General features: G+C 36.7%; 2 protein-coding genes across 4 annotated transcripts; both read left to right on the top strand.

Annotated features, from left to right (window-relative positions):
- The first annotated feature begins 388 nt into the window (after positions 1-388).
- LOC121735192 (SET domain-containing protein SmydA-8) lies at positions 389-13,636 on the top strand. Its single transcript, XM_042125913.1, has 10 exons — positions 389-542; positions 1,193-1,440; positions 1,689-1,844; positions 5,039-5,293; positions 5,764-5,886; positions 6,228-6,412; positions 6,757-6,972; positions 7,949-8,136; positions 8,572-8,684; positions 13,287-13,636. The coding sequence occupies exons 2-10, from the start codon at positions 1,195-1,197 to the stop codon at positions 13,440-13,442; spliced, it is 1,638 nt and encodes a 545-aa protein (XP_041981847.1). The 5' UTR covers positions 389-542; positions 1,193-1,194; the 3' UTR covers positions 13,443-13,636.
- A 1,076-nt stretch (positions 13,637-14,712) lies between these two features.
- On the top strand, positions 14,713-25,106 carry LOC121735191 (toll-like receptor Tollo). 3 transcript variants are annotated; one of them, XM_042125910.1, is made up of 3 exons: positions 14,713-14,937; positions 18,976-19,232; positions 19,794-22,275. In XM_042125910.1, exons 2-3 carry the CDS (start codon positions 18,993-18,995, stop codon positions 22,140-22,142), a joined length of 2,589 nt encoding a protein of 862 aa, XP_041981844.1. In that variant the 5' UTR covers positions 14,713-14,937; positions 18,976-18,992; the 3' UTR covers positions 22,143-22,275. The 3 variants fall into 3 exon arrangements, with proteins under 3 accessions (XP_041981844.1, XP_041981845.1, XP_041981846.1); XM_042125911.1 differs by lacking the exon at positions 19,794-22,275 and adding an exon at positions 22,756-25,106 and having other exon boundaries at positions 14,735-14,937; XM_042125912.1 differs by lacking the exons at positions 14,713-14,937; positions 18,976-19,232 and adding an exon at positions 22,756-25,106 and having other exon boundaries at positions 19,804-19,854.
- Positions 25,107-26,380: the final 1,274 nt, after the last annotated feature.

Raw genomic sequence — 26,380 nt, 5'->3', positions numbered from 1 at the left:
TAACTTTATTTAATTTTTTATTGTTATATTTTTTATTATTTATACAATTTAATAAATTCTTTTTTCAATGTTTTTGTAAAAAATAACATCGTATTGTAAATACTAATAAAAGATTAAAGACATTTATTTTCTTCTTTAGCCCTATATTCCCAGTCAATTCCGATATCAAATGGAATTAATTTACAGAGCACCCAAAGGCCATCCACGAATTGGAGGTGGCAGATTTCAACCTCGCACCGCCGTTCACAGAATTGTTACAGTCACCCACCATTTACATTTCGTACATTGCATTGCTATACGGATATGAATGTAAATAAGTATAAATATACAAATACAGAACTTTCGAGTTACAACAAGAGTATTGTCTCAGTATATTGGCCTGAATACCTACGATCTATAGATCTATTTCGAGCGGAAAAGCCGGCAGAAGCTATTTCCGTCACTGCGCAACAAGACACGTGCGGTGGTGTTTCTACCGGCGAATCGATTTTAGTGATAGAGATATTTGTTAAAACCCGTATAGACGAAGATTGGTTTTGAAGGTAGGTGTACAGATTTTTCTAGTTTTGGAATTGATATCGAATTATTTAGATTTAATTTATTTAGATTATTATTTAGATTTATTTTTTAACTAGCTTTGCTTCGCTTGCGGTAAGAAGTTATGTATATACAGTCTTTCATTCCCTATTTTATCCCCTTAGGGATGAAATTTATTAAAATCCTTTCTTAGGGAATGCCTACCTACGTCAAAGTAGCTTTATGCATGTAAAGACTCAGCCCGATCGGTTTAAGATTGACAAAGTTTCATCTAAACTTTCATCCCCTATTTTAACCCCTTGGGGGTAGAATTGATCAAAATCCTTTCTTAGCGGATACCTTCGTCATGATATCAATATGCATGCCAAATTTCAGCCCGATCCGTCCAATGGTTTGGGCTGTGCGATAATAGATCACTATGTCAGTGAGTCAGTCACCTTTGAATAATTTAGATACTGAATAGAGATGAATAGGTGATAGAGATGAAATAGAGATGAATAGTAGTATAAAAAACGATAATCAAAAAGGTAGAAACCATTCATTATCATCATCATCGTTATCATCAATATCAACATTATCATCATCGTCATCATCAACATCATTATCATCAATTCACCACTGTTAATAATACTCCTAAAATGAACATTTTCACCAGCCATGCCAGAAGCGGGCACGTGCGTGGTATGCTCAACTCTGACGGAGCACAAGTGCTCCGGGTGCCAGGGTGTCCACTACTGCTCGAGGGAACACCAGAAGCAAGACTGGAAGCAGCACAAAGCGATCTGCAGCCCCGCCAGGGTCAAGGAAGACCCCAAACTGGGGAGATACCTGGAGGCCACGAGGAATATAAAACCTGGAGATATTGTGATGAAGGAGGAACCACTGATCACTGGTCCATCACAAGTAAGTTTGGTCTTCAAATAAATTATTCGAAAACTTTTAATTTATGGAAATCTTATAGCGAAAATAGCGAAAAATTTTCTTTGAAGTTTGTTTAGCTGCTGCTTCACAAAACACAAAACAAATAAACTTTGGTCTACAATAAAATGAAACAAGTACAAAACAAGTACATAATATTAAAATTTCTACATGTCTTCAAACACGAAGCAGATATGATTTATTTTTATTTATTTTATTAACATGTTCTTCAGATAACCCCACCTGTATGCCTCGGCTGCTATAGACTCTTGGAAGAGGATAACATCGTCAGCTGCGAGAAATGCGGCTGGCCGTTCTGTTCAGAAGCCTGCACTCAGAATGCGGTGCACCAACCAGAGTGCTTCTACACTCAGTCGAAAGATGAAAAGGTAAAAGATACAATGAAATGTCTCTTTTAAGATAAGATACCATATCTCTAAATAGTATAAAACAAAGTCGCTTTCCGCTGTCTGTATGTATGTGTGTGTGTATGTATGCTTAGATCTTTAAAACTACTCAACGGATTTTGATGCGGTTTTTTTTAATAGATTGAGTGTTTCAAGAGGAAGGTTTATATGTATAACATATGCATAATATGGTAGAGAAACACTGATAATTTTAGAGGTTTCTAATGTTATGTCGTAAATAAATTCATTTTTTTGCGTTTATATTGCAAACGCTGGCTAAACCCTACGAGATAGATCAAAATAATGTACTACAGTATTGTACACCTTAATTAGGTAAACAAAAAAGTCCGCGATGGTATATGTCTATTTCTTAGGGATAACTCACAATAGCCATTTTTGTTCTTTATTTTTTACGAAAAATAATGGCTTATTTACGAAGCGATTTTAACAATTTACAACATTAACCCTTATCCAAATAAACATGTTTGGAAGCTAAGACATTAAATGTAGATTATAATTGTCTTTTACACTATACAATTTCGATCAATACTTTAGAAGTTTTCAAACGTATAAACTTACGCGGAATCAAAAAATATGTCGCGCGGCGGCGGCCGAGGGACATAGCGGTTACGGCGGAACCGGCCGGGGGCTCTCATAAGCTTCGGGCTTATGTTATTGTAGTAGATAGTGTATTTCGTCATTGTGTGGTTGTGCAGACGGTAACGCAGAGGAGCAACCACAGCGCTTTCTTTCAGATATTAATTGTTTCTGGTTCTTTGGTTTCTGAATTTTCGATAAAAATATATTTGACTTGGTTAGAAAAACGGACTTTTGTTTTTGCTTTGCGATTGGGTTATTTGTTGCTTAGGTCGTAGTACAGTGAATGCCAAAAGAGCATGTTCAGCAAGAGATGAAGAATCGTCAACGGAACGTGAGACTCGCCTCAGCCAGAATAGTGATAGAAATCGGATACAGAGAGAAAGAGAATCGTCTGTAGAGCGTGAGGCTCGCCTCAGTCGGAAAAATGATAGAATTCGGATACAGAGAGAAAGAGAATCATCTGTAGAGCGTGAGGCTCGCCTCAGCCAGGATAGGGATAGGCATCGAATACAGAGAGCAAGAAAATCATCCGCACAGACACATAGCAACACCGAACAAAACGAACAACCAAACAGCCACCCGAGAGAGTAACTAATTCATGGGTAAATAAAGAAAATTCTGCCAATTTTTGCGAAACTTTTATCGTTTACGCAGCACAATAGGAAAAATCACCCGATTTTGAAACATTCTTCATTGGTGCTCCGCTTCTATTGGTCTTAGCGTGATAATATATTATAGGCTACATCCTACTAATATTATAAAGGCGAAAGTTTGTTTGGATGTATGGATGTGTGGATGTATGGATGTTTGTTACTCTTTCACGCAAAAACTATTGAACGGATTTTAATGAAACTTTACAATAATATGGCTTATACATCAGAATAACACATAGGCTACAATTTTAACCGACTTTCAAAATGGGGGAGGTGTTATGTTCGTTTTCTTATATTCAACGATTACTCCGCCGTATGTTACCCGATTTTTATATTCACAAAAGTGGTGATCTGATGAAGGATCCATAAGTAATCGAGGGAACTCCTCAAAACTTATAGGGAAACGTGTGGTGACTTCGGTTTCGTGAGAAGTATTCTAAGCATATGCTACCAACAAGTAAAAGTTTGCACCGAGATATACCTGGTATACCGTGGTTCGGAAGGTGCTGAGAGAACTCTTGATTCTTTATAGATACAAGTTTGGGAGTTTCGGCGTTGTTTTAAGAACAGGAACCATATGCTACTATGCAAATTACATTCATCATCATCATCATCATCATCACTACCATATTATACCATTTCATAGTCTTTTAGATCGAGACTCGAGTTTGTCAAGCGATAATTAAAAAAAATCTTTATTTTATTTCTAAAAATAGTTTGACGACCTCTGTGGCTCAGTGGTGAGCGCGTTGGTAGCTCAAGCCGGAGGTTGCGGGTTCAAATCCCGCCGACGGAACAAAAAGTTTTCAAAGTTCCTGGGTCATGGATGTGTATTAAATATGTGTATCATATAATAAAAATCTTAAATATATGTATAGTATAAAAGTATTAAATATATTTCCGTTGTCTGGTACCTGTAACACAAGTCCATCAGGTACTTACCACGGGGCCAGACTGACGTGGTGTGAAGCGTCCATAGATAAAAAAAATCTATACCTACCTAATATAACAACATTGATGAGTATGTTTGCTTGAACGCGTCAATCTCAGGAACTACAGGTCCGATTTAAAAACTTATCTCAGTGTTAGATTGATCATTTATCGAGTAAGACTATAGGCTAAGTATATTATATAATATATTATCACGCTAAGACTAATACGACCGAAGAAACTCAGGAAAATGCGGGAAAAACGGGGAAAATATTTTTTTATGGGAAAATGTACGGTTTCTGTAAAATTCCTAATTTACGCGGGCGAAGCCGCGCGGGACATCTAGTTAAAGATAATTTAAATATATTTCATAAATAGAACAAGTCATTAATAAAACAATCAGGAAAACAGAATTACTGTTTTTTTTTAATATGAAATAAGGGGGCAAACGAGCAAACGGGTCACCTCATGGAAAGCAACTTCCGTCGCCCATGGACACTCGCAGCATCAGAAGAGCTGCAGGTGCGTTGCTGGCCTTTTAAGAGGGAATAGGGTAATAGGGGAGAGTAGGGATGGGGAGGGTAAGGAAGGGAATAGGTTAGGGGATTGGGCCTCCGGTAAACTCACTCACTCGGCGAAACACAGCGCTAGCGCTGTTTCACGCCGGTTTTCGGTGAGAACGTGGTATTTCTCCGGTCGAGCCGGCCCATTCATGCCGAAGTACTAGTGATACACACACTTACCAGCGATTATGAACTTGAGGAGCATAATCGTGTATTGATTGTCACAGATCAACGTGGTCTTAATTCTACATCCGCTCCTAAATCTTGGTGGAAATCGTGGATATCCATCGTGGCCCAATGTGGCGATGATTATACATAGATACATAACACAAACCATACCCATCATCAGAAATAATTCTATTTAGGTAAAGGTAGATAGAGATAAATACATAGAGACTAATATTATTATTAAGCTAATGCTCAATTTCAGGTATCGATTTCTTCCTATGGAATGCCTCACCCAAACTACCAATGCATCACAGTGCTACGATGCTTGTACCAACGGGATCACAATCAGAAGCTCTGGAGAAAACTACAAACTCTAGAATCACATGATGAAGAAAGAAAAAATACTGAGAAATGGAACAACGACAAGAAGATGATTTGTCAGTTCATATGGGAGTTCTTCAAACTGAAAGACACGTTCAGCGAGGAAGAGATCATGAGGTGCTGTGGTATTGTGCAGGTAATTTAGGTGTAAAGATAGCTTTTCTACTGAAACTAAGGAAGTTGGTGCCAATATTATTTCTGCTTATTAAACTTAGATTCTGAAAGTAGACTTGTTCGAAGTTTGGCATATGTGCAGATTGTTAATGTAGATTGTGATTGTGACCTTTAGTTGTTTTTTCTCTCTCGACCCTTCGGGAAACAATCTGATCATAATAATTTATACGTACCTACGTATTGTGTTATTCTAAATCGACTAGATAAAGAAACCTTTTCCTTTTAAGAAGTCGGTTAATAAAGGGATATCGTTATTGGTTTTCTGTTTAGAGAATACTATGGAATTTTAAAGAGGAATTTTTCGGTCCACCACCGCAGTCGGATATTTAGTCACGACGCACTATTTTTATGACAAATAAAAATCTCCCTGCCAGACAACAAATTTCTTTAAACGTATACAGTGTACGCTAGAAGTATTCTTTGTAATTCCAGATAAACGGTCACGAGGTACCGCTGTTGGAGCCGGAGTACATTGCGGTGTTCGACAGAGTCTCCATGGTGGAGCACTGCTGCAGAGCCAACTGTAACAAAAGTTTCACCTCTGATGGGAAGATTGTGAGTCAAATTAATATATTACGTTATAGACTAATTGTGTACCTGTTTTATGAGCAAGTGCGGCGATTAGGCCGTAAAAAAATATATCCCTCATCATTTCAACTTTTATAGTGAGCTCTATATAAAATAAGTGTCCCTTATTTTATACACACCATTAACATACTAAACTTAAGGGTGTCTATGTGTAACAAAACAAAGAGATAAAAGGCCTGAAGTCTTACCAATTTGTGTTTTTACAGCCTTTATACTCAACGCTAATCGTTTCTCTCACTTAAATAAAACGAGGGAGAAACCCACGAACTTTTACACTAAACTAACCTAAACAAATACTTTGTTCCCAGATTCTATACGCAGGTGTGAACATCCCCACCGGTTCCCACATATCGGTGTGCTACACAGACCCGCTGTGGGGTACCGAAGCCCGGAGACACCACCTCTGCGACTGGTTCTTCGAGTGCGCCTGCCAGAGGTGCTCCGACGTCACGGAGCTTGGCACCATGTTTAGTGGCATCAAGTGTAAGAAAAAGTGAGTTTTCGGTTGTCATCCACATGAGAAGGTGGTGATTAGATGTTTTTTTTTAAGTAAAACTTAACTTTTAGTTTCGTGTTATCTCTATCATGACCGTCGTACTTAGTTTGGAAAGGATGGCAAAATATTTTAATAGAGAATGAGCAATAACTCAAGTGCGCAAGTTATTATTAGATTTGAGGGCAGTTTAGTATTACGAGTAAATTTTGAATACATTTTTTAAAAATAATATTATAACATCAGTGGTACATAGTACATACTGCTTAGTGCTTACAACATAAAAGATAAGGAATAAGGATGACACAAAATATAAATAGGACAGTAAAAAGTAACTTCACCAGGGACTGCAAAGGCTATCTCCTACCGGACACCTTCATCATCCCGATACTCCACAAGATCAGGTCCCCGGACCCGAAAACTCGAGGGTTGGACAACAAGACGTGGAAATGCAGCGAGTGTAAGGACGAGGTCTCCGACGGCATCATCCAACAGCTGCTCCAGGATATCGGGAAAGAGATCAGCGTTATGCCAAAAAATGATCCTGATGCTTGCGAGAGGTAAGTTGTGTATATCATTGCGGTCTAATGCTATAACTGGCTTCTGACTTATCTTTAACTTTTTGAAGACCGCCATCCAATTTCCAACCGATTAAGGCTATGAGTTAGGACTTCGTAAAAAAATCAGCCTTCGCCAAAGTAAGTTGAGCTACAGAGCCTACAGATAATAAAATTATCGTTTACCAAGGGATGGGAACAAGCAGAACATAATATGCCTTGGAAGATAAAAAGACATTTTGTGATGAAAAACTGGTGTGCATGCGTTATCTAATTCATCCGTTGAATTATCGAATGCAAGTCATCTTAGAAGCATCAGCTCCAGCTAAATCTTTCCTGTCCCCAAATCTTTTGCATTCTAGAAATACTATAGCAATCACGGCGTAGTCGTAGGACAATAATTGACTTAATGTAAGCCCGAGATAAGATAGCGTCTATCACACCAACAAACACTCTCGGGCTCGCGATTTGCCCAATTTAATCCCAACTAATTATGCCATATTTTTTCCTAATTAGACTAAAATGTTTTATTCTATTTCCTTACCTACTTATTTGGAGTAGTTCTAGCACATTCATTGTAATTTGAGTTGAATTAGGTATTAAATTTATTTAAAACTTGTGAAATAGAAATAGGTACCTATTCGTATGCGCTAAGAATCTGGCAAAAGCGGTATAGTTTTGCTGAAAGAAATAAACCTATGTGTTCCATCTTCGTTTAGCATAACCACAATAGAAAAACTTTCTAGTTTCTTTCTTCGACAGTACAAAATGAAATATCAGCAAAGGAAATCTGTCATGACTATAATATTACTACTACTAGTATTATAGAGTATGTTTACTTAGGTTGCAGTTAACTACTAAAATGTGTGTGTGTGTGCAGTAGTAGTAGTAGTAGTACACATGTTTTAGTAGCAAACAACTAATATTATTGCTCTCTACCCATACAAGTACAACGATTAAGCTGTACTTTTGCTGTCAGGTTCATAAGCCACTGCAGCTCCTACCTCCACCCCAACCACTATTACATGACGGACGTGAGCGTGGCGCTGGCGCAGATGGTGGGGCAGCAGGACGCGCGGGGGCTGGCCGGCGTCACCGAGGACAGGCTGCTGGTGAAGGCCCAGCTCTGCAAGCACATCGCTGACCTGCTGGATACACTCGCACCAGGTGATTGTAGATGAGGCGTGGCGCTGGCCAATAGTTATTATAGAAGGAATCATTACTGTAGCTATCAAACAGCGCACAATCTTTTGGTCGAAGTTTCCAGTCTGCGCGATATGCCGACCACAAGACGTAGGTCCGTCAACTGTCTAAGAATCAATTTCCTCGATGGTACAACGTTTGACTACATTGGTCCCCGGACTGACAAAACTTAGCAGATCGCTAGGTCGGAAGATCTTTATTTGGGGCTTGCGACAACAATTCTCTGACTTTCAAATCAGGGCGAAACCAAAGGGATTTAGCATAACATTATATACCTAGTTTTGGGGGTTTTACACGGCTGCCCCAAAAGGGTTATGTTTTCGAACGTATCTTTATTGTAAGATAATCTTAGAGGGGTGTTTAGTTTGTCCAACTGGTTAAGCATACTATCTTTCATAGCGGAGACTCGTCTTCGAGGCTCCCTGCTGTTTGAGCTGCATGCTGCGGTGGCTGAGACTGGTCGAAGGAAGTCACTGACAGAAGGACCGTACGTCATGCTGGGATATGTTACTGTGAGTATTTACTTATAAGAATTATGGGTACTATCAGAGAAGTTGATTCATAGGCAGACTGCGGACCTACTTCATATTTTGGACGAATTATGTCATAAAGGCTGCATGATGTGTCGGCTCGGTTGGACATAAAGCAACTAAATTACATAGGTCTGCCATCTGCCTATGTGCCATGTGTGTGCTTTATCTATAATATAAGTCCTAGTCCTTGTCTGATACATAAGAAGAAAACATAGTGTAACTGTAACTTCTGTACACAATCTGGAATTAACACTGAGGGAGGATATTTTTCTATACTCAAAATCGTGAGTTGGTTCTAGACTTAATTTTTTAAATTAGTTTAGCGATGTGCGTGGCAGCCGAAAAGGAAGATCTTCCGACCGAGAGAGATAGAATGCTCGGCCAGGCCGAAGCCCACTGACGTCATTTCAGACGTCGTATATCTTGCCGTTCTCCGAAACTTCGATAGCGCGATGCAGGAATGTTAGGCGTATTTTCTCGATGGTACAGGTACTTTGAAAATCAAGAACAGATTTTACGGCGGGTGTCCATTGAAAACTAATGCTACAAGCAATCGCTATTTAAAATCATGTTAAATATATTTTAGTAGTCATCGTGAGTTTAATTTAATTTTACGATTCATAAACTCCATAAACTTTATGAATCATAAAATGAAATTCACAAATGCAACGAGCTCAGCAATTTCACTTATCTATAATATTATATGTTGTAATTTATGATCGTATGTTCTAACTTCACAACATGTTTACGTCTTGTCGTATTGGAACAGCGATAGGAAAACTTTGAAAACATAATATTATTAGGAGTACCACAAGGTACTAAGGAAGGTCGCGTATTGTTTTTTTTTTTATTTTATTTTTTAATGAAATAAAGGGGCAAACGAGCAAACGGGTCACCTAATGGAAAGCAACTTCCGTCGCCCATGGATCAGAAGAGCTGCAAGTGCGTTGCCGGCCTTTTAAGAGGGAACAGGGTAATAGAGGAGGGTAAGGAAAGAAAGGGAAGAAAATAGGGGAGAGTAGAGAAGGGAAGGGAATAGGGGAGGGTAGGGAAGGGAATAGGGTAGGGGATTGGGCCTCCGGTAAACTCACTCACTCGGCGAAACACAGCGCAAGCGCTGTTTCACGCCGGTTTTCTGTGAGAACGTGGTATTTTTCCGGTCGAGCCAGCCCATTCGTGCCGAAGCATGGCTCTCCCACGTATTAATTATATTAAATTATATGCGACAATACTAGGGCCTAATTCTCGTCAAATAGGATGATTCCATTAGATTCCATTCTCAACCATTGAGATATACTACGTTTCTCAACTGTCAGGCAGGAACCGCAGCAATATTCGAGGTAAAAGGATTGTGCCACAGGGGAAAATTGATTTGATAATAATTGTGAAGTCGGCAGAAAATCTTCCTACACACAACCGATGTAAGGCCCCAGTAGCATCAACGTCCAGAAAGTGTTTGAAAAAAACTTATTCTGAATTAAAAAAAATACTTTGACTTTATAAAACCACTAATATAGATTCGACACAGTATGAATTAGTATCGCCTGGTGAGGCGCTAATTGCCAAACATACGTGATGACTACCTCCATCTTCTTCTGTTTGCCTATCTCATGGACGTAATTTATGTAAAAAAGTAAATTAATTACTTTGTGTGTCACAAGTACCCGGGTGAATTTCCCAAACCGCTTTTTTTTTGTCTTCGTTGAAATTACTATTAAAAAAAAGAATATTGTTGTAAATTATTTGTTTTACTATTATATTAGGGTATTGTGGCAAAAATATAATATGCCTAGGACTATTACAAAGGTAGAAATAAATAACTTGAAGATCTATTTTTATCAAATCGGTGCTGTCCTCTACTTTTTTTACAAACTAAAACGCTTACATACTAGAAAATATGAATAATTTAAGGGTATAACTTATATTATTTCGTAGAATATTAGTTAATCTCTTATTATTATATACCATATTTTATTACATAATTAACGATTATAGTTACTTAGAGGCACAAATGTACTTGTCCTGAGAATTTTCCTCATATCGCTGGATAAAAGAAATTTGAGCATTACTTTTCATCGACGAGTCGGACAGTCTCCCCACCCTAATTTTAATTTACTCCATAGTGTGTGCTTCCACGCAGTCAAGACAGATTTTCGTCTAACCGCTGCATATTCGTGCCAACAATATAAGTATGCCATTAAAATGTTCTCGGGCAATTATTTTATAATATCGGTGATTGAATTTTTTTAATGTAATTAATAGTTTTAAAATTGTTGTTTAGTTCTAATGAATGTAATATGTGATTAAGCTTGTGTATCTGTAACAAATTTATCTTAGACATAGTGCATTTTTTATAATTTCCTAAAAAGTGCGTTTTTTCTCACGTCGTTGCTCTCATATCGGTGTAATCGGTGGTCATTTTAACCACCGATATGATAATTTACACCGAAATTATAAGAAAAAACGAATCGGTGTCTTAAATCTAATATCGGTCTTTGGAATCATGACCAACGCACAGTTTTGTCACATCGGTGGATTGCTTTATCATATCGGTTGATAATTTTACCATATCGGTGAATTGTTTTATCATATCGGTTGATCTAGTGGCATTTCGTTAAGTATACAAAGAAATTACAAATGCGCATGATAGTAAAAATGTAAGTATGTATGGGCCATTTAAAGATTTTACTTTATTTTTCTTTTCACATCTAGTTCATTTTAATCAAGGCAACGATGATAAATTTTATTATTTTATTTATTCTATATCCCTCATCAAATGACTGGATTTCCCAAACCGCTTTTTTGCGCGGCAAGGCTGAAAGCTATCTTATTTTTTCAAGATATATAGATTATTTTAAAAGTAAAACATAACGCTTATAATTTGGGCCTATCTTTATTATTATTTTTTTAAATAATTATTATTTTCCACGAAAACAAACATAATTTATAGGCGATTTCCAATTTTGGTGGCTTGTCGCCGGACTATTTTACTACATGTATCTAGATCGATTAACAGAAAACTTGATACTGGATTAGATTTTTATTTTTATGTAGTCGTTTTCTTATAGTTGACTCTTCATAATATATCAATTTTATTGTTCTAACTTCTGTAGTTGAGTTTTTATGACACAGTTTAGGTCTGTCGCGGAGAATTTTTAAATTTTGCTAAAAAATACCATTGATCCCTTAAGCATAAAAAATACGCCATTCACTTCATTCAGCCACACGCTAACCCGTTTAGGAGGCAACCCGTTTATGCAATTTTGGTGTACTTAAATTATCCTACTTATGGCAATAATATCATGTTGTTATTTTGAATATCGGTAGAGTTTTGGTTTGTTTATAGTTAAGGTAATGTGCTATAACTTTAGTGCACGTAGTTTTTTTTTATTATTATTTTTCTCGCAAATTCCAATTTTGGTGGGTAAATTTTGGTGGGTAAGAGGGTGTGTAAAACATTGATTCTTGAAGCATAAAAATACGCCATTCACCTCATTCTGTGATAAGCTAACTCGCCTAGGTGGTGGTTGTCGTACCAGTTTCCCGTAAACACCTAATCTAAAATTTCCACCAAAATTATATAAAAACGCAAGTTGTTGAGATCCACTCAAATATTGTAAAACATTTTAAAAATATTTTAATTTTATTTTAAGCAACCTGTTCTTGATCAAAATAAATACATATAAATATAATATTTTAAAAATAATATTATCACATCGCTGGATAAGTATGTCATTTTGGTGGTTAAGCTTATCATATCGGTGCACAGAAATGAAAATCGGTGTCGGTTTATCATATCGGTGGAAACCAGAATTCAAACTGAATTTTCTCCTTAGTCTTAAATGATACGTTAATGATATTAAATTTGGGAACATTTTGTATCCCAAAGAATACATAAAACCTGAAAAGTATATAAAATATGTATAAATAAAAAAGTTCACCGATATGATAACTAAAAGGTCATTTGTTGAAATTCACCCGCCCGGCAAAAACTTGTCGCCTTAAATTCTTGCAACGCAGCAGACGTTTCTTGTAAAAAGTTGCCCCCCTGTCTAGGTGTTTAATTGACTTTGAGAGCAATGAGCATTAACTATCATGTTTAATCTGCTTTCAATAATCAACTAGCAGAAAGTTAACATCCAAATCTTAATATTGCGAGAAGGCTTAAATTTTTAAAATGACACTTTTAAAACCATACTCGTTAAACGTGTCTAATAAGTAGGTTGACATCTTTTCATACTTGTTTTTGTTTTGTATCTAGTTGAAAAACATACATTATTTTGTTTCAGCAAAATCTTTTGTCAGTGTGCTTAATCCAGTATTTGATATAACTTTTGAAACCAGATTACAGTCATTCACTAGTAATAATTACACTTGCTGACGTTTTATCATGTTATATTGTGTATTATCATTTATTCCACAAAAATTACTTATTGAGTTATGAATGCAGTCATCTTCTTTAGATCATTTATGACAAACTGCATTAATAACTCAACAAAAAAATTGAGGGTTAATACATTAATGCTTAACAGTGACCAATGACTATTTGTTTATAAGCTTCACCAGCTTGTTCTATTACAGGAGGCTCGCAAGATCCTGCTGGAGTCAGCCCGTCTGCTGGCCAACGAGCCGCCCGAGCTGCCGGAAGGTCGCCTGGCTCACCAAGCCAAGGTCAACCTCGTCCAGATGGATGAACTCATCAAGACCCTGTCTGCTTCGCTACCTTCCCCCTTGTGATCGTGTTTATGGATAGACTAGATGTTCGCAACAAAGTTGCGCCGAAATCCCCATTGGCAATAACTAATAAGTAACAAGTATCTTATGATGTCCTTTCCAGGACTCATTTCCACAGCCGTTCAACGGTTTAAGCGTGAAGAAGGGCAACCTACAGACAGGTCACAGGGCACTCTCATATTTGTAATATTAGTACGGATGGTACACAAATTCTTAATAATTACTTATTTATTTTCTAAACGTAGTCAGTATTACAAAATAAAAAAGACAATCGAATCTCAAATTTATTGTAGCAATACTATATTATTAAGCGTAATGTAATGACACTTTACTTACTTGTAGTTAATTAGAACAAATAAATAGAAAAAGCAATAAATAATAACTTTGATTTAAATACCTTAAGTAAACATGCCCCAATAAACTCCAAAAGTGGGGCTGCTTTGCCTCAATATAACTTTAGCACCATAGAACCTAAGTGTAAAATGAAAGGTGCACCAATTCCCACACGAATTATCAGCGTCAGTTCTGCTGAGATAACTGTCGGAGTCGGGACAGGTTCGGAGAAGTCGGCCTGATTCCGCACCGCGACCATATCGAGAACTGGAACTTATTGGGCCATCGGAAGGACGCCATTGCTGATTAATGATCCACTTTTGATGGAAACTTTACACGAGTTAGCTAGCGTTAAACGTGTTGGTTGCTCCTTTAGTATATACTACCTTTAGTATTAACTTATTAAATACAATATTTCATCCCCTATTTTAACCCCTGGGGGTGGAATTGATCAAAATCCTTTCTAAGCGGATGCCTACGTCATAACATAGATAATATTATGACCTGCCCGCATCAGCCCGATCCATCCAGTGGTTTGGGCTGTGCGTTGATAGATCACCATGTCAGTCACCTTTGAGTTTTTTTATATTTTTTATTTACCTATTATGGTGATGGCGCCGCCATGATTCTGCTGAACAACCCGTTTTCGCTTTACTGTTTAGCACTTATTTCTAGTATTTTATTAGAAAAACCCACGAATTTTTTCTAGACTCGTCAATGCTTTATTAATACTTGAATAGCGCGTCTTTTGAGTATGATTTCTATAACAATTTTCATATAAATTATAATCTTTATATAATGTATTTCAAAATCCAATATTTCTTGGACTTCTTGGTTCTAGAGCCCAGGTTAAAAGAACCAGCTCATCAGCATTCTCAAGAACCCTTCAGTTTCCCTAGAATGCGGATAGAATTTGCGCGAAATCTTTACAACGGAGACCTAATGTAATTATCACAATATGTAAATATTGTTTCTGCGATGACGGCATTTACTCAGTTTGGTGTGAGATATCCGACAGAAGACGTGAAAAATTGCGCAGCTCCACAGTATGATTGTGATGTGTGTACCGATGGTTGGCTAAATGGCATGGTGTGTGATGATCCAGTTGATGTATTTGCTGAGAATAAAGGATTGTAACGATTGATCGCGATTCATATTGCGCAAGGTTTGTTGTTTTTTTCTTTGACGTTGACTTGAGTTCTTTATTTTCAATGGTTTCTGTTCTCGTACTTGTTAAGTTTGTTAATTGGAAAAGGAAATATGTTACTTCATTGCTCATTAGGATTCGTTCCTGTTAAGATATATTTCGTTTCCATAAATAGTATTAATAATAAATATTTAAATATATTTGTAATGCATTGAATTTCTATATATGTCGTAGGATGATTTGATAAATCCGTGTTTTCGCGAAATCCATAGAATTTTCGCGAAAATTCGATTTATCAAATCATCCTACGACATCGTAGGATGATTTGATAAATCGAATTTTCGCGAAAATTCTAGGGATTTCGCGAAAACACGGATTTATCAAATCATCCTACGACATATACAAATAACAATCAATCAAGATTTAAGCGTAAAATGATAGTATTGATGATTTTTTCACTCTTGTTATTGTATGGATGATACAAGCAGCTAACTCACAATATTATGTGAGGGATTACTATTTCTTAAATCAGTTTCTCATTTGTAGAGAAAATTTTAAACTTTTTAAGCCAAATGAACTCGTTAACAAAAGTGAATCAAATGCTTGAGATCAAGTCTTACGTTTGAGTGTTAATTATTAATAGATCAAAATATAACAAGATGCGTAAATATAAATATACTTAATAAACTAGATGACGCCCGCAACTCCGATGCGTCGTAATTTATCTATCGCGTGTGTCGTAATTTTTTCTGGGATAAAAAGTAGGTATCCTTAGATGTCCTTTCCCGGGGCTCAAAGTATTTCCATGCCCAAATTTCGGCAGAATCGTTTCAGCGGTTTGGGCGTAAAGAGGTACTTAACAGACAGACAGATACACGTTCGTATTTATAATATTATATAAGTATGGATTGCAAAACAGTATAATCAATTGTATTCGCTTAAAGTGTGATGCTGGGTGTGCCCCAAGGGTTAATCTTGATACCACTGTTATTCATAACCGTCATGTTATATACGAGTACTTGACGTTTTCATATTACCGTATGAAAACGTCAAGTTGAAATAGCAAACATTTGTGAATTTTCCGTTACTATTTACGCATATCATTTTAAGTTTTTTGTTATCTTAAGTAGTATTCAAACAAAGTCATTTTTTTCCCTTTGTTTGAAAATGAAATCTGATAATATAATGCCACCTTATACCACAATACTTCAACTAGTTTTCCTCGCTACTTCACATGCGCAAACTAAAATCTCGCAGTACAAAATACAGATAAGAAGTAGCCTATCTGTCTGTTTGTCATCTATTTTCAAAAATTTGATCCAAATGTAAGCCAAGACGGCAGCGTTGTTTCAAATATCTGTGCATACATAAGAATTAAGAACAGACAGCGAGAGTAGGATGTAGTCGATTGAAGAAACATAAGAAACAGTTATATAGATCATATAAGCCCAGATATACAAGCGAGCGTCTTCAATGTCACTTTTATTTTTTCACCTTCATGAAATAGCGTCTTTAGATTCCTAAAATAAATATATTATGATTACCTGAATGAGCAGATAAGTGCCAAAATTTGTTGTGTAACTTTTGTAACGTCTATCTCTCGTAATTACCGTAGGCTTAACGTTATCTTCTACGTCTTCAGCTAGCCTTATAATATTTTGCGAGTCTCAGCATGTAACAATAATCTATACCTATATATAAAACTCAAAAGTGACTGACTGACATGGTGATCTATCAACGCATAGCCCAAACCACTGGACCGATCGGGCTGAAATTTTGCATGTAGGTAGATATTTTGACGTAGGCATCCGCTAAGAAAGGATTTTGATCAATTCCACCTCCAAGAGGTTAAAATAGGGGATGAAAGTTAGTATATAATAATACTTCTTAACGCGAGCGAAGCCGCGGGCAAAAGCTCGTATAATAATATAATATCTTTGGACCCTTCACACCACGTCAGTATGGCCCTGATAAGTAAAAATTAAAATAAAAAATTGTTTTATTTCTGAATAAATTTGAATCAAATATTTTCAGAATGTTGAACTACATATTGCCTACCACCGGTTCGGGAACTAACCCGGCGAGAAGAACCGGCGTAAGAAACTCGCACAGGGCCACTTTTTAGTAAAAAGTGGAAAATTTGTCTTTTAAAAAAATAAAATTTACAATGTAAATAACTTAATCTATACAATATGAATACACAATTGTAAGTCACATATAATAAATGTAGAAGCAGCCTTGCAAGCAGCCATCCTACTCCCAAGATGTGCTATCGTTTAGGAAATCTTTGACCGTATAGTAGGCTTTGGCACACAAACGTTCTTTAATTACTTTTTAAATTTAGTACCTGAATGACTTGTGTTACGAGTACCAGACAACGGAAATATATTACACACATTGTAGTGTGTGTAATATATTACACAGGAAAATTATTATATATTATACAGAAGAATTCCTGACATCTGGTCACCCTACCCGTGCCCCACCTTGGCGACAAGCGTATTTTCATTTTACAAAGCACCTCCCTGTATAATTAAATATTCTTCATTACTAGTTGTTGAAAAGACAATGACCACAAACTTGGTCACAACTTATAACTCGTCAGAGAAAATCACTCGTAGTTAATAAGTATGTTACGACTGCAGGTATGTGTATAGCTTTTGTTTGTTATCTCATTAACAAACAGTTATTTTACGTTGGAAATGTTTGCACAGCTAGGAAGATTTTCTTTGCGATAATATTATTGGTTAAGCTGATAATTGATACCTACAGCTTGAGTTAATATTTTAAAAGTTTTGATTTTAGTCCATTTATCTAAAACATTTTAATTATAGCCTATAGGCGACAAGTACTAAACGAAGCTAAAATGAAATAAAAGTAAAGAGACAAAGTTGTCTCCAAAAAAGTTGATATTTTTTGAGCAAAAAGAAAATGCGTTTTTAAGGGCCAAGTGACATAACGCTTATCAAAAATCTTGATAACGCTTATCAAAAATTAATGAAATCGTAATTCTCAGTAAGCTCTTAATACTGACAGTTAGGGTTGCCAACTCTCGAAAGGAGAATTGTAAGGGGGGGGGGGGGGGGGGGATGTAATGCAAAAAAACGCACACAAATATTGTGCCGAAGTCTGCCGAACTGAAACAATGCTAGACGAGTGTTAAGTTTATTTATAAAAGCCAGCGATAAAGGCTATGGTTAGCTTAAAAATATTAAATACTTTTTAACATGACAAAGAACATAGTCTCGGGACCATTTCTGTCTTTCAATTTTGTAAAGAAGTCATTAGTAAGCCCAGCGGGCAGCGTTAATCCAAGCGATTTTCTTCGAACAAATAATATGATTGCCCAGTCCAACTTCATCTTACAATTTTTCACTAAGTCAATATATTTTGCAATAATTATTATAAGGTATACGTGGGAGAGCCATGCTTCGGCACGAATGGGCCGGCTCGACCGGAGAAATACCACGTTCTCACAGAAAACTGGCGTGAAACAGCGCTTGCACTGTGTTTCGCCGAGTGAGTGAGTTTACCGGAGGCCCAATTCCCTACTCTATTCCCTTCCTTACCCTCCCCTATTATCCTATTCCCTCTTAAAAGGCCGGCAACGCACCTGCAGCTCTTCTGATGCTGCGTGTGTCCATGGGCGACGGTAGTTGCTTTCCATCAGGTGACCCGTTTGCTCGTTTGCCCCCTTATTTCATAAACAAAAAAGTTTTTGAAAAATTATCGTTCTCCGGGAGGACGGGAGGTTAAGCATTATTACCGGAGTCTCCCGGGCAATCCAGGAGGGTTGGGAACCCTAGACAGTCCTTACTAGATTCATGATCAATATTCAATCCCCGTTAATAAAAATATTGACACAAAAGATACTCTATTAATGTTTTATCCTCGTCTTATGCGTTAGAAAAGTCACAAGAAAATGTAAGACATTGTATAGTTTGTATAAACATTTACTTTTCATTTTTCAAAGGGTTTTATAAGTATGAAACAAGTGACGAAACAATGAAAACCAAACTTAAACTGGACAATAATAAAACCACCACTCACTTCCAGGTAACAACCATCGAGCAATGTGGTTTGCGAGTTTCCTGTGGCTGCTGTTGTGTTACTCGCAGTACGGGAGAGGCACCCTCTTAGAGGACTACGAGGAAATCACCAGAAACATGCTGTCGCCGCCAGAGGACAAGTACTCCAAGGCCCTGCCTGTGGAGATAGGCAAGGATAAGGAGTCGGGGTGCCTGTGCAGAGCGACCAAAGGTAGAAAGACGATTGTGTGCTTCGGGAATTACGAGTGCAAGAAGTTTCCAAAGGTAATTCCTTTTGAGATCCTAAAATCAATTAAATTCATTGATATTCAAATGTAGTAAAAGTTAAATATTTCTTTTTAACTATCATGATGTAGGTACATGTATTAGTTTCTCTTGCTAAACGTTAGATATAAGATGCTACGACCCGGATGTACAAAATTATAATAAAATGCTAGGTATTAATTTATTCGTAATTTCAGTGGTAAATATAATATAAAGTATGATATACCCTGCAATGTTTAAGTAGGAGAAAAAATAAACGCGGAATCACTTTTGCTTTAAACCTTTTCAAAGGCACTGCAATGGCCAAAAATATCTTCTAACAATGTTTTGAAAACCAGATATCGAAAAAAATCGGTCGTGCGTAACGTGTTTTTGCTGTGTTGTACTTAGATGTCATTTAATTAAATTTCTAGTAAAATGGATTTCTAAAATTGTGCTAATTAGTTAGCTAATTAGTGACTCTTGAAAATCGACTAAGTAAATCCCACTAAAGTCTTTTGTTTTTTTTTCAATTACTTTATTTATATTTATGTCCAAGTGACATCTCTTTCTTTCTTTCAGCTTACTTGGAGATGCGACAATTTATTGCTACGCACCACCGTTATCCAAGAAATTCATGTTGGTGAGCTAGATTCCCTTTATTTTTTAAAAGACCTAAAATTGGAAGCCAATTACCAGCTCAGATACATCCAACCGGGCGCCTTCCAGAATCTGACAGAGCTGCAAAATCTCACCATCTCCTACCACACACATTTAGTAACGCTCCATAAAGATTTGTTCAGGGGATTAGTGAATTTGGAGGAACTGACTCTCATTAACAATGGATTTGCGAATATCGTTCAAATAGTGCCAGCATTTTTACCTAATAATCTTCCTTCTCTCAGAATGCTGGATTTGTCAAAGAACCTTTTTGAAGAAATACCAGAAAACACATTTATTCCAATGGAAGGTACACAGCTCGAAAGACTGCATCTGAAATTATGTAGGATCGATTATATTCATCCCAAGACTTTTTTGCCATTAAAACTACTTACACATTTAGATATCGGTAGCAATGAGTTAAATTGCAGCATAATAAGCGGATTTCTTGGGGAAATGTATACTCATGATGTCAATTTAACCTACCTAGATTTGTCAGACATGGGATTCAGGAAAAGAATTCCGATGAAACTTTTAAACCTAATCGCTAACACCACTATAAATACGCTGATGTTGGCGTACAATCAATTCGAGATTCTAACAGATGACGCTTTTCCTGTCATGAAAAATATTCAGACGATCGACTTGAGAAAGGTGTCGGCGATAAGCATAGGAGCCGAGACTTTTGCACCAGAAAAGTTTCCCAATTTGCGAATCCTATTACTGGGAGAGAACAACTTGCCAGGGATACACATAAAACATATCCCCAATCAACAGGTGAGATTCTTAGACTTATCTGGCAACAAGGGACCGCCGTCCAATCCTATGTACTATGAAATAGACAGAGACGTATTTATCAAATGTGTGTCGTTGGAGATTCTTAATTTGTCTTTCAATAGAATCAAATCGATTTACGACTACACATTTATTGGTCTTAAAAATTTGAAAATACTAAACCTAGAGAACGGAACGATTTATTTCATGGGTCCCGGAACTTTTTCGCCGTTGAAGCACTTAGAAAATCTAAATTTAGCCAACAATAATTATATCACTGACCGTCATAACTTGACCAGTGCAATTTTCGAAGGTCTGAATAAGCTAAAGGTTTTAAATATGAAGAACTGTGGACTAAAACGTCTTTACGATGATGATAACATATTCAAAATGATGCCGAACTTAACACATTTGATACTTAAGAATAATCAAATTTCTTACATCACCGATAAATTGCTAGAGCCATTAAAATTGTTACAATTTTTGGATTTGAGTGAGAACTTAATGGTGTCATGGTGGAGACCTGTGTTCACTACATCTGGTGTACGTCTCCAAAGTCTCCTGTTAACGAATAACAAAATATCCGAGCTCACGAAATTTATGATAGATGATTTAATTTATTTACTTCGCAGCAATTTCACTGTGGAGATAGATTTTTCGGACAACGTTTTTGTGTGTGATTGTAGCGCCATGTACAAAACCTATATCGCAATGCAAGGTCTATACGGAGGTTTACTCGAAAATTATATCGACAATTCAAATATGCTATGCAGCACTCCCGACGTTTGGGAAAATCATAAAGTGTCAGAATACATTTCAACGATTAAAAATTTACATTGCATAATGTACAAAAAGGTTTCCAAAATCATGCTCCTAGTTTGGACTGCACCGTCGCTATTCACTTTAATTTTTATATCTTCTATTGTAATTGTTATTTTCAAACACAGGTTTTACGTCAAATATTGGCTATTTTTGGCCAAATTGGCTTTAGGAAGAAGATTTATTAAAACGCCAGTGAATAATGAAATAATGAAAAAAGTGGAATACAAGTACGATGCATTTATATCATACTCCAATGAAGACAGAGATTTCGTATCAGAAATGGTGTCAAATTTAGAGGGAACCCCACCGTATCTTAAACTATGTGTCTATGAAAGAGATTTTGAAATAGGCTCCTTCATATCAGAGTCGATATTATCAAGTATAAACGAAAGCAGATATGTATTGTTAGTTATAAGTGAAAACTTTGCTAAATCTCAATGGTGTCGTTGGGAGACGCAACTCGCAGAGTATCATAGGCTATTTTTAGAAGATGGGACAGTTTATGATCCATTGGTGCTGATTAGGATATCGGATATTGGTATTAAGTATATGACAACAACGCTGAAGTTTCTTCTGAAGACAAAAGTTTATTTAACTTGGAATGAAAATAAGTCCAATGAGTTTTGGGAGAAACTAAGAAAAACGTTAACGAAAAACAAACAATACCCAAGTTGATTTTTAATGTATTACATTAAGAAATTGTGCCAAATAGCTGCTAATAAACCAGCAACTATTTTGAACGATTGTGATGAGTCATATTTGCTAATTTGCTAAGAATATCATAGATTTCGAAATTCAAAATAATACGTGTTCACAGTTAAGAAGTTTAATAATAATTAGGATAAGTTGCAGTAGCTTATAGACATTAACAAAAAATATGTATAACGTCTGTAAAAATAAGAAAATCCAAACTAAAATGTTGTTAAATTCATTTTACCAATCTGCCTCAATAGTAACAACCTACCTCTCTATTATGTGATAGTAAGTTTAATAAACAGTTTTACAGTAAGGCAGTTTTTTATTTTCTTTAACAATCCTGCAAAAAACAAAGTAACTGTAAGATATGGATTCAAAATCTAAACTCTATAAAACAAGTCTGAACATAAAAAGTGCAAAATAATTTTCCATACATCGTAGCATCTTGTATCCAAACGCTGAATAGACAACATCAAAATCTTAAAATCTTTGCTAGTTGCCTGAGTAATGAGCCAGTAAAATAGGTCCAACATTTAAAACAACTTGTGTAACAGTAGACGAAAATTATAATTTCTAGGGAAATCTGTTTCAGCTAAGGGTGAGAAGCGAAATGCTTGTGGTGCGAACATCAGTGATTGAAGAAATAAGACTGGGTCAACTGGACCCACTTTATTACTTGAAGACTTTGAAAATAGAAGCGAATCACAAGTTATACAATATACAGGAAGGAATATTTAGGAATTTAACTCACTTGCGGGTGTTATCAATATCGTATAACTCAAATCTGGAATCGATACAACCGCATGTGTTTGACGGACTGAAAAATCTTCGAGAACTAACGTTCGTCAACAATGGATTTAGTAATATTAAGATGATTACTGTAGCTCTTAAGCCTAGTATACTTCCGGCACTAGAGCATCTAGATGTCTCAGAAAATGGTTTTGATTATATTGCAGAGGACGCATTCAGTTATATGACTGGAACAGTTGTAGAAAAACTTGATCTCAAGTTATGTAGAATCGATTATATACATCCAAACTCTTTCTTGCCTTTCAAGAGACTCACGCAGCTGAGTATTGGACAAAATGATTTGAATGCATCATTGATCAGTGAATTTATAGTTAGATTAAATAAGGCGGGCATCAATTTAGACTCTATTGATCTCTCGGGGATGGGGTTTCGCAGGGTTCCCCCGAGACATCTAATGGAAATCATAGCGAATACGACAATTAGGAAACTTATATTAGCAGACAATCAATTTGAAATAATATCAAACGATGCTTTTCCAAGGATGAATAATATTCAGATGGTCGATCTACGTAGAGTTAGTGCACTATGTTTAGGATCACAGGCATTTTCATCAACCATATTTCCTAATCTTCGTATTTTAATGCTGGGTGGAAATAACTTACCAGGCATACACATTAAAAACGTATCCGATGATCAAATTGTCATTTTAGACCTATCTTATAATAAAGGTACTGCTATGTCACCGATGTATTACGATATAGACAAAGAAGCATTTACTCAGAGTAGAGAGCTTAGAGTTCTGAATTTATCATACAATAGAATTAAGTCCATATTTGAGTACACATTTAGAGGGCTAAATAATTTGAGAATTCTTAATTTAGAAAATGGGACCGTATATTTTATTGGTCCCGGTACTTTTAAGTCTCTCATGCATCTAGAAATACTCAATTTAGCTAATAATCCGCTAACAGCAACGGCTAACTTAACAAGCTCAATGTTCGTAGGTCTAAATGAATTAAAGGTGCTAATACTCAAAAATTGTGGCATTAAACATTTCCATGATGATGACAACATATTTAGAATGATGCCGAATTTAACTCGCTTGGTTCTAAGCAATAACCAACTGTACTTTATAACTCCCAAGACATTGGAGCCCTTGAGGTCTTTAAAAGTGTTGGATCTGAGCGAGAACCTTTTGGTATCCTGGTGGGAACCTCTATTTTTAGCTTCAGGGATTAGACCGGTTAAATTATATTTAGCCAATAACAAAATTTCACAGTTCACGTTGAGTATGGTTCAGGATATAGATTACTTATTAAATTACAAAGGAAACTTCACCGTGGACATTCAGTTGCTGGACAATGTTTTCGTCTGCGATTGCATCTCCATGTACAAATCGTTCTTATGGCTCCAGACGAACGGTTCGGAGCGGCTGCGAAAATTCTTCTATCACTCGGAATTTCTGTGCAGCAGCCCCGACGTTTGGGAGGACAGAAGAGTCGCTGACTTTCTCTCCTCGATTAAGAGGCTTCGGTGCTTGATGTATGAGAAGATAACTAGCATAATGGTGCTGATGTGGACCGCTCCGACGATCATCTCGGTGATGGTAGTCGCACTACTGATCATCACAGCTTACAAATACAGAATTTACGTGAAGTACTGGTTATTTCTTGCCCGAATAGCGATAGGCAGGAAATTCTTTCAAGGCCTCTCTGGAGCTAAGCAGGAGGCACTGCAAGGTATGAGTTACAAGTACGATGCGTTCGTATCATATTGCAATGAGGATAGAGATTTTGTGTCAGAAATGGTGTCGCAGCTCGAACACAAACCACCATACTTCAAATTATGCGTTTACGAGAGAGATTTCGAGATAGGCTCCTTCATATCCGAGTCCATATTAGCCAGTATTAATTCTAGTAAGTATATTATACTCATCGTAAGTAGAAACTTCGCTAAGTCCCAATGGTGCAGATGGGAGACCCAGTTGGCCGAGTACCATCGTTTGTTTATGGAAGATGGGACAGCCTATGATCCTCTGCTTCTGATCAGGCTAGACGACGTCGATGCCAAACAGTTGAACACAACCCTAAAGTTCCTGTTGAAAACCAAAATATATCTGTCATGGAACGAACAGGAGGCGGAGGAGTTTTGGAAGAAATTACGGAATTTGCTAATTAAAAATAGGTAAATAAATTTCTTTGATATTATAAGGGTATTATTTTCAACTTTAATCGTTGTTTGAAAGTGGTATGTCTACTAATCAGGTACTGAAAACGAGTCTTGAGAAGGAAAAAGATTAATTGGTCACAATTAATAAGCCCAAAGCCTAAGTCCTATCATAGCTTTATATTATACTAGCTGTTGCCCGCGACTTCGTCCGCGTGGACTTCAGTTTATAGCGCGCGATGTCAACAAAATTGGTGTCAAAAGCTTTTATAAAAAAAACCCTGGTACCCCTTAAATCAATACAGCTGTGCAGTGTGCAAACAATAAGTACTTCATTTTTGTATGTTAAACTTTATATATTATGCCAAATTTTAAAGCTTATTTAGCCCCCCAATTACACAACTTTACCAATAAACTATTTATCATTGATAGGTTTAGCCCCAATTTCACCAACGTCTGTTAGTGTTAACAGCTTGTTAAAATATCCTGTCTTCTCTTTCATTCATATGAAAAACGAAACAGCTAACGTGATACTAATTCGAGCATTAACTTTAACAGTCGTTGGTGAAATTTGGTCTTAAGGTTACGTCACTGCCTGCACAGATAAAGTACTGAGTTATTTAATACCGTAGAATAGATATAACAATCGAAAAAAATCGAGACTTAAATGTAAGATGATACCACCTCTAATAGAAAGACTTTTGAGCAAGCGTCAGCGCGATGTAGAAGACGCACGGCGCCATCTATTATGAATTTTTTGAACAAATTTACGACCCTTACAACCCTTTTTTCCAGTAAAAAAGTAGCCTATGTCCTTTCTCAGACTTTAGACTATCAGTATACAAAATTTCATTACAATCGGTTCGGTAGTTTTGGCGTTTGGCGTGAAAGCGAGACTGACAGACAGACAGACAGACAGAGATACTTTCGCATTCATAATATTAGTACAGATTATGTGCACACTGCACAGCTGTTTTTGGGTATTTTGATTAATTAAGGGCCGCGCTACACCGGAATGGCAGCGGCGAGGCGAGCACTTTCAGCGCTGCCATTCCGGTGTAGCGCGCTGCGCGGCCCTAAGAGGGGTACCACTTACAAGGGTTTTAAAAAGTTTTTAAATTTGACACAAATTTTGTTGACACCGCGCGCTATAAACTAAAGTCCACGCGGACGAAGTCGCGGGCAACAGCTAGTTATGAATAAAAACAATAATATATAATAAAGTAGGTATGATTAGTTCTGTTATAATAATGAAGTAAAAAATAAAGCGCCATCTGTTTTCATATATTAGAATTAAAATG

The sequence above is a fragment of the Aricia agestis genome, chromosome 17 (assembly GCF_905147365.1).
Source record: "Aricia agestis chromosome 17, ilAriAges1.1, whole genome shotgun sequence".
NCBI lineage: Eukaryota > Metazoa > Arthropoda > Insecta > Lepidoptera > Lycaenidae > Aricia > Aricia agestis.
The sequence above is the reverse complement of the archived record's forward strand: the minus strand, read 5'-3'. Positions and strand labels throughout refer to the sequence as shown.